The following is a 9,220-nucleotide window of genomic DNA, read 5'->3' as shown; positions in this document are numbered from 1 at the left end:
GTTGCTCCTCTTGTGCAACTCTTCTTTGTTGCTCCTCTTGTGCAACTCTTCTTTGTTGCTCCTCTTGTGCAACTCTTCTTTGTTGCTCCTCTTGAGCATCCCTCCTTTGCTGCTCCTCTGCAAATTTTCTCTTTTGCTGTTTTTGTGCAGCTTTTCTTTGTTGCTCCCGTTGCTCCTCTTGAGCAGTTCTTCTCTGTTGCTCCTCTTGAGCAGCTCTTCTCTGTTGCTCCACTTCTGCATCTCTTCTTAGTTTCTCCTCTTCTGCAGCTCTTCTCTGCTGTTCCTCTTGTAAAGCTTTCCGTTGCCTCTCCTCTTGAGCTGCTCTCCTCTGTTGCTCCTCAAATGCAGCTCTTTTCTGTTTTTCCTCAAGTACAGTTTTTCTTTGTTGCTCCTCTTGTGCAGCACTCCTTTTCTGTTCCTCCACCAATTTTTTCTGTTGTTCTTGTAAAGCTTTTCTTTGCATTTCCTCTTGAGCAGCTTTCCTTTGTTGCTCCTCAAGTGCCTTTTGTCTCTGTTGCTGTTTTATTGCATCTCTCATTTTGTTCTCCTCGGCTCCTCTTTTCTGATGCTCCTCAGGTGCAAATTTTCTCAAGTGCTCCTCTTGTCCAGGCCTCCTTTGTTGCTCCCCTTGGACCACTTCCCTTTTCTCCTCTGACGTTTTCCTTTGCTGGTCCACTYGAGCATTTCTTTCTTCTTTTTGTTGTTTTATCCTCTTCTCGTTTTCCTTTTCTTTCAGTTTTGCCATTATTTCTTCCTCGACTTTCATTCTTCTCTTGTCACTTTCTGTCATTTTGGGTTCTACTTTTTGTTTTGTTTGTTTCTCGTCTTCCTTCAGAACGTTCTCCTCCTCTCTCTGTTTTGTTTTTCTTTCGTCCTCTGCTTTTATCTCTGCTTGTTTTTGTTTTTCTCGCCTCTCTTTGATCATGATGGCAACGGCCTCGCGCTCCCTTGCTCTTCTCTCCTCCTCTCTCCTAGTGGCTCTCCTTTCTTCCTCAGCTAGAGAAGCTCTTCTCTCCTCTATCATGTTTTTAATTCTCATGTCTTCTTTATTTTGTTCTTTTACATTCCTGGACACCCCTTCTTCTTTAGATTGTTGTTGTTGATCCTGCTGTTTTCTCTTGGTTTCTTTATTCTGGGTTGTAATCGTTTCTTGTTTTATTCCACTTGTCCTCCCATCCTCAACCTTAGCTCTTGTGTCTTTATCTTGCTGTATTTCAGAACTTGCATTTTTCTTTGAATCAATTGAGTGTTCTGTCTTGTGGTGCATTTGCCCAAAAGTTGGATGTAAATATGGCAGTACTTCAGAGTTGTTGTCCGCACTGGTGGCTACAAAATACGGGGCCATTACTTGATTCTTTGGCTGACTTGTACTTGCATCAAGTTTTTCTTGACCCATTTGTTCTGTCTGAGTTGTTTTCTTTGTCTCTTTCAAATCTTTATCTTTATTTTTGAATAGACCAGCATTCACTTCAGCATCTGAACTCGTTTTCTCTTGTTTTTCTTTGTCTCCCAGTTTGAACATCCCAGTTCTTTGGTGCTCCTTCTCCATTTTAGGAAACCCAGTTGTTTTGGGCTCTTTATTCACTTTCACACTCGTCTCCATCTTTTTCGGCAACTTTTTCTCTTTCACAGAGCGGTTTTGAGGGTCATCAGTGAACACGGGGGGTCTGCTGTGACGCGTGTGTATTAGTGGGAAGAATCCTTCCTTTTTGTTGGGGGGCAACTCATGAACTGTGGTCTCATCTTTGTCCTCTGAAACAATTACCTTCAATCTGGCGTAATCTGCAAGTGCTGATATCTCAGGGATCGTGGAAGTCCTTCCTCTTGGTTTTTGTTTAACTTCTGATTTTTCTGGAGCCGGGTTTGTCTTTGTTGGCTGTGACTCTCTTGAACTCCGTCTTTCCATTGTTGACAAATGAAGCTGTTCCTCTTTGCGTTTACTGATGGGATCCAACTGGCCTGCCTCGCCTTTTTCTGTTTTACTCCATCTCTCCATGGAACCATCAGTCTGGTTTGAAGACAATGTATCTTTGACTTCCATATGTTCCTTTTTGATATTCTCRTTTTGAATGTTTTCTGAACTTGCCTTTTTGTCCCTTTGATCCAGACTGAAAACAAAAACTTCACTTTTTATTTCCTTGCAAGRTTCACTGCTGATAGCAGTGGTATTTGGTAATAATCCTGGAAGTTCCTGTTCCTTTGATTTCTCCTCAGCAGTTGTTATATTGCTGRGAGCCTCACTGCTTGTTTCTGTCACTCCTTGTATTTGAAAGTAGTCTTCTTCCACTAGTTGTATTTTAGATTCATTTCTCTTATTTCCAGCTTTACAGCTCTCACTGCTTGAGTTTGCGCTTTGTTTACTTGCTTTCAGTGAGTCAGACAGTTTTCGTACACTGGACAACACATTTTGAACCGCTAATTTATCTTCCAGACTTTTTTCCTTCTTCTGCTCACTTCTTGCCAAAGTGAAGCCTTTGGAAAAGGGTTCGTTGTTTGACGTGTTTGCTTTTTCGTCCCAACTTGACGATACAACTTGTTGATGCTTTATATCTGAATGGAAAGTTTTGTTGTCGCTTTGTTCCGCTTTTCCTTCATTGTCGGTTTTAGTCTCTGCCGGCACAACTCTGATGGCAATCCTGTCGATATGCACATTAACATCTGTAATATCTTCTTTGCTCTGTTTGTTATTGAGCTGCGGTGATTCATTATTAGGACTCACTTTGTCAAATTCTTTTGTCTCTTTATGCATAAGTGCACTTTGCCCATCTATGTCACTGCTTGGATGAAAACTCGTCGTATCTTTCACTGACAGCTGTTTTATCAAACGGTCATCTTTGCTGCTGTTTATTATAGATTTGACCACATTTATTGTAAGGTTATCATTGACATGGGCTGTTTGCATTTGTTCTTCATTACTCTCATTGTCTTTCTTCACCTCTGCTGAGCTTTTTGCCAAATTTTCTTTTGCTGTTTTAATTGTGATGTCCTTTGGTTTATCTGCTGTTGTGTTTTGCTGTGTAGTTTCAGTCAACATTTTATCCTTAGCAGGAGCAGTAACACCTTGTTGCTGAGTTTCACCTTGGAGTTCTGAGTCCACTTTAGAAGTGTCCTGCTGGAGATTTGTTCTTTTTTCTGTGACATTTCCTGTCATGTGTTTCTGTTTTGTCTCCAACGATAAAGCTTGTTGCATATTTTCAGGATGATTATTTTGAACAACTTTAGCTTGGTTATCTTTTACCACCAATGGAGTTTTCTTTATCTCCTTTACTATATTAGCCTCCTTTAAAGTTTTGTTTTCGTCTTGTCCTTGACTTGGATGGCCTTTTTCTACAGCTGATTTGTTGCACTCTTGTTCTGTTTCCGCATTTTTTGCAGTAATGTCAGGCTGAGAAATGCTTTCTGATGGCTTTCTTTCTCGCACAGTCACCACTATACCCATAATCTGCAGGTTGTCATCAGTTAGAGTCACTTCTTTAGAATCAGTTACACTCTGTGGCACTAAGTCCATGTTAGCTGTTTCCTCATGTTTKCCCTCCTCTGTGGTCACAGGTTTAACATTTACTTCAACACCTGCATCCTGTGTTCGGACTTCCTTCTTTTTGTTGAAAATGTCCTCTTTGACATTTTGTTGAACTTCGTCTTTTTGTTTTCTATAGTCTGCGTGATTTCCTTCTTTGTTTTCTGGTGCCTGTTCTTTACTTTGCACCGATGACTTGATTCCATCTTCGTTCTGTTTTTTGCCCTCGGTTAGGCTCATGGTTCTGTTTGCTGTCTGGTTTGCAGCCTTTTCTAAGTTCTCTAACTGAGTAGTGGTTGCTGCAGGCTTTCCTGTTGTTGCCGCACCGCTCTGGGGTGGAGCAAACTTGGCTGGCCTTGTTTGGATTCCCGAAGGCTCTATTTGAAGCTTCGGTGAAACGTTGTTTGAAACTGTGTTTTCCTGATTCTTGGGCRCTTCCAGTGACGATGGCCTCTGCCGAACGTTGACACCCTGACCACTTGCTAAATGCTTGGATGGATTTTTGCCTATGAATCCATCTCGTAAAGCAAATCCCTTTTCTTTAATTGCTGAAATCTCTTTTTCAGCATGAGCTTTTATTTTGGAAGTTAGTATTTCCTGTTTGGTCTGAGCCCGTTCTTTTTGTGACAAAGATCTTGGAGGGGTAATGGACAGATCTTTACCCAGTTCTGCACTATGCTCACTGGACTCAGGTTTTCTTTGAAGGGGGAGCAATTTATCCAAATCAGAATSTCTTTGCTGTGAGATAACCGAGTCTGACTTTTCCAACTTTTCACCACTATCGCATTTTAATTTGTCAGAAGTGTCTCCATTTGTTTCATTGCATGAATTATTAGGATAATTAGCATCAGATAATTTGAACTGTTTAGATGATTCAGTGTGGACAGACTGAGTTTCTGTTACATTACTAACTTCCGTTTTATTTTCAGGTGCAATAAACAAGCATGCAAGACTATTTATTTTTGCATTATTTTTTGTCCCAGCTTCATCAGGAGGTGTGTTATCTATTTTATTGGCATCAGCTGAAGTAGTATTTCCTGCTGGCATTTTGTTTGTTTCTATTACGTTTATAAAACCATATTTCTCCCTGAGTCGTTCATAATCATCAGCCACGCTGTGAGTTTGAATTTCAAGTGACTGGTCCTGCTTTTTATCATCTTTGCTTTTATCCACGTTTATGCTCAAAATGCTATTRTTCTTTGACGCACCGTCCTCCTTCTCGATAGGATTGGTTTTGACTTTCTCTTTTTGTTCCCCTCTCATTTTCTCCTTTATTCTGGCTAGCTCTGCCTTGGCTTTAGCTAACTCCGTCTTAACTTGCTCGACTTTATCTGGTTCTCTCCGGGCATGTTGCGCCGCTGTTAGTTTAGCTGTCAGATGATCGGACCTCTCCAACAAGTTTTCTGTGGTGGACAGCTCTGCTCTGCATCGATCCAGTTTGTTCTCCTTCAGCGTCGCCTGCTCTGTTTTTCTCTCTGCAGGATTTGTGTCTTTGCTCGGACATGTGGGTATTGTTGGTTTCTCTGCAGTTACTTGACTTAAATCTTTCTTTTTCTCAACTTCTCTGACACCCTCCGATTTGATTTCTATCTTTTCATCTTCTATTATCTTTATGTATTTTGCTTTGGTTTGCAGCTCCCTTACTTGCTGTGATTGCTCTGCTTTTTCAACCTTAACCTTTTCTGGATGAACGTTTTCYGTCTTGACTTGCTCTGCCTGCATCTGTTCTCCGTCTGCTTGTTTTTTGAGCAACTGTTCCTCCTTAACTTGCTCTGGATTCATTATTTTCCTTGCAGGCGTTTTGACTTCGGCTTGCTTTATCCCACCCGTCCCAGCCTCCTCAGTCGTAGCCARTTTGGTTTTTATGCGTTCTTCTTTTAGCTTCTCCGACTCAGCTTGTTCTGCTTTGACCTGCTCCTCGGTCATGTGCTCGTACTTAGCTTTCTCTGGAACATGTTTTGGCTCATCTGTTGACTGCTGACCTCTGGTTTGTGCAGATTTKGTCTTTTTCTCTCCATCCCGCCCTGGTTCTTTCTCTGTGAAATGTTCTTTCTGTTCTCTTTCCCTCTCTTCCTCTTTGATCCGTTCCTTTTTGCCTTCATTTAGACTCTCCAGCTTTTCTGGTTCTAATTTGAACTCTTCTGTTCGGATATTTTCCGAACCAATCTTCTGAGTAGAAATGAACTCAGCTGAATCTGTTTTTAAGAGATGCACCTGAGTCTTTGRCTCAGATTTTGTCTCCTCTGCTTTGGAGTCCCGTGTATTTTCTGCTGTGGTCTKTTCACTCTTTGATTCAGTGGCCTTTCTTTCTTTTATCTGATGTGTGAGGGAGGGATTAGAATTCTGATGAATTTCAAACTGGGGCTTAACTTCAGTTCGTTGTTGTTGCTTTTCCTGCTCCTTTAGAATGGGCAGAAACTGATTAATCTGACTCGTATTTTTCGTGGTTGTAGGATTTTCTATTGCAGAGTAAAGATTATTTTGGCTTTTACCATCTTGCWCTGTATATCTGTTGTTTTTTTGTGCTAAAATGCCATCTTTGATTTCCTTTGTCTTTTGTTCCTGTTCTAACTCCAACTGGTTGGAAACATCAACACTGACCAAATTAGCCTTTTGAAGAGAAGATGTACCAAGAACCAAACTTTCCCTCCAATCTACTTTATTTCTACTTGACTGATTTTCCACTCTTGGGCGTTCCGTTAACGGAGCCATGTCTTGTTTTGAAGAAGAGACATCTGTTCTCAGATTGACATTCTCTGTGTCATAGCTGTTTGTCTGTCTCCATTTTTCCAGCGAGGATGCATTTTTGTAATTCTGTTTGTTTTCTATGAGCTGCTCGTATCTAGTCACCTTTGAGGATACTCCTCCCACTGTTTCATTAAAAGCCTGCTCAGTAGTTGCCTTCCTTATTAAATACTCTCTGCTTTGATTGTTGTCGKTGTTTAACCTTGCTGTGTCAACAGCTGAATAAGGATGTTGAAGTTGCTCCATGGATCCAAAATAATCACGCTTATAGGGAGTAAATGATGCTACATTTTCATAAGGATTCTGCCCATTAGCCAGCTGATAGTTTGTGTAATTTTCTGGTATGAAGCTACTGAATCCAGTGGGATGAACTTGACCTTGTGTCTGAAATGAAGTGTTTTCAGGGTTTTGGCTTGTGTTTGCTCTTTCAGGTTGACAAATCTGAGCTTTAAGTCCAGGATTGTGGTACTGGTTTACTGCAGCGTTTGTCCATCTGGGTTCTTGTAACTGTTGTGGTTGAATATCTGGATCTGAAAAAGCAGGGATGTCGATCACTGTTTCATGTGGCTCCTGTTTGTTTCTCTCCAGCGCATCCAAAGCTTTAAATTTGGTCGGACTGTAGGTGCTTTTTACTCTCTTCCTGTTGTCCTTCAGGTTAAAGAGGAGGCTTGTGGCCCGAGATTTGTAACTGGACATCCTGACATCCGGTRTGRCTCCCCTGCTTTCAGCTCGCACTGGAGGATGCTCCACCGGTTGAGGAGAAACGTCATAGTGGTGGAAATCTGACGTCTCTGCTTCCTGGTGTGCGTTGACTAAAGGTGTGAGCAGCTGGCTAGTGCCAAAGGAACTTCTTGTGTTACTGTTAAAAACATTTGGCTCCACTGTCACGGCCCTGTTGACAGGGTTGTCCAAATGCTCCCTCCCATACGGCCCTCCTTGCYGATAAACCGTCTCATCTGTTGTGACGTTCTGCTCTGATACCATTTTAACTTTTTGCTGGAGCGTCTTGACGGAGCTGATGGTGTCTCTGACCCGTCGGGACATCTCGGTGGTTGGCGACGCAGTTGAAGGGCGCTGCGGTGGAAGTTTGTTAGTTCCCAGATTCTGTGTCCCCTTCCTGTGAGGATAATGATACGCCAGCTCTGACTCGCAGCGTTTCTCCACAGCTGACGACTTCTGCAGCACCGTAGACGTGGAGATGGAGCGAGTCGGGGGAGCCGTAGGTGCCAGAGTATTTCTTTGGTGTCTCGGATCCCTATAAGAAAGCTCATTGTACATTGGTGTCTGGTACCATTTGGGAAACTCCGAACAGTGCATAAAACCGGAGAGTTCTCCTTGCTGGAAGGGGAACCGGTTGTAATCCCTCCATAACCTGAAGGGACTGAACTCGCTGTGCATAAAGAAGTTAGAGTTGACCTGTGCAGCCATGCTGTGTTGAACGTACGCAGATGCAGATTTGTGAGACATTTGAGCCATTGCCACTTGAGAAGAGTAGAAGTTTGTGTTTTGAGGTGAAAACGGGCTCGCCGAAGGGAATCGGTCGCTGTCGAAACTTTGCTGGTACGACGTAGAGAATTCAGAAAGTTCCCTCTGGAAACTCATGAGAGCTGATCTGTCCCAACTTGTCCCGTCGCTCCACTCGCAGAGCTTCTCGTCTATCCCTGCCCCGTCCCTGTGTCCATCTGCGTTAAAGGCTTTGACGAGAGAAGAAACCCGGGAGCGGCTTCTGCGCTGCTGAGAACTTAGCTCCGAAGCTCCGTTGCTGTAGAGAGAAAGCTCCCGCTCCCTTAGAGACTTCTCATGTTGAGAGGTTTCCACAAAGGAGTGCTGGAATGTGGCAGAAACCATCCCTTGTGTCCTTTCCCCATAAACTTCCCACTGAGGATCTCGGTGGGTGTCTCCTCCACTCATTCCGCCAACGATCCAATCCTGTCCATACTGCTGGACTCTGAGGCTGCAGTTTTCCTGTTCTGCTCTCTTTTGTTCCTCTCTGTCTCTCTCCACGATGCCTCTGTCCTGGCTAAAGGCCAGCTGTCTGTCTCTCTGGGTGCTTGGTGAAGACAAACTGAGATCGGAGTCATTATAAACGGCCTCGTCTCCGATGCAGAGACTCCTGAAGGCCCTGTCTGTCAGGCTACTGACCTCACGGTCAGTTTCATCCAGGAAGGACCCTCCACTGCTGTGCTTCCGATGCCCTCTGCTCCTTCGGCTCGATCGGCGCTTTTCGACTGAGTTCATGATGTGGGCTCGCTGACAAGAAACGCTCTCTTCAGTTGTTTAGTCATTCATGTAAATATAGACCTCWAAATGATCCTCTGTGCCTGCTGGTGGATCTGCAGCAGACGGAGTTCCGGGCCTCAGAAGTTGCTCCAAATGCATTGTGTATTTTAGTTTGTCTTTGCAGAAATACTCCAGGTTTCTGTTTTCCTAAAAAAAAAAAAAGAGAGGGAGCAGAATCAGCCTGAATATTGTCATCACATTGCTCAAGAAACAGACACGGGTTTTCATTTAGGAGAACCACTTTTTAGCCTTAATCCAAACAGTTTTCCCGTGTTTTTCTTATTGTCTGGTTTCATTTATGATAACTAGCCCTTTTTCCCTTTTGCATTAAGCAGCAATGTACTGTATGTGGTTCTGAAAACAGCTCTGTAAATCCTTTCACTCAATCACTGTGACCTTCAGGAGCATGTTGTGGGTAAAACCAGCCTGTTGCTAGGCTCAGTAAAGACAGACTCACGTGAGTTATTTTGGGTTATCAAGACCTGTCAAAACAAATGAATCAGTTTACACACATAAATTGACTTTAAATTAACATTGGCTGAAACAAAAGCAAATATGTGAACATTGAGGGAAACCCGCCTAATTTGTTGKGTTGTTTAATTTGATATTTCTGATGCTTATCTTTTCATGTATGTCTTGTTACTAGTTATAGTCGCTCAGTGTGAGTGTGTGCGCGCG

At 42.9% G+C, this 9,220-nt stretch overlaps 1 protein-coding gene across 1 annotated transcript in view; it reads right to left on the bottom strand.

Annotated features, from left to right (window-relative positions):
• The window catches only part of cunh10orf71 (chromosome unknown C10orf71 homolog), a 12,086-nt gene that overhangs the window by 824 nt on the left and 2,042 nt on the right, over window positions 1-9,220 (bottom strand). Inside the window, exon 2 of the mRNA XM_014006244.1 lies at window positions 1-8,689. Within this exon, the coding sequence (XP_013861698.1) occupies window positions 1-8,500 (8,500 nt within the window). The 5' untranslated portion in view covers window positions 8,501-8,689. The remainder of the gene's footprint in view (window positions 8,690-9,220) is intronic.

This window comes from Austrofundulus limnaeus, unplaced genomic scaffold (genome assembly GCF_001266775.1).
Source record: "Austrofundulus limnaeus strain Quisiro unplaced genomic scaffold, Austrofundulus_limnaeus-1.0 Scaffold0, whole genome shotgun sequence".
Classification (NCBI taxonomy): Eukaryota; Metazoa; Chordata; class Actinopteri; order Cyprinodontiformes; family Rivulidae; genus Austrofundulus; species Austrofundulus limnaeus.
Note: the sequence above shows the minus strand (reverse complement) of the source record. Positions and strands in the feature narration are given on the sequence as shown.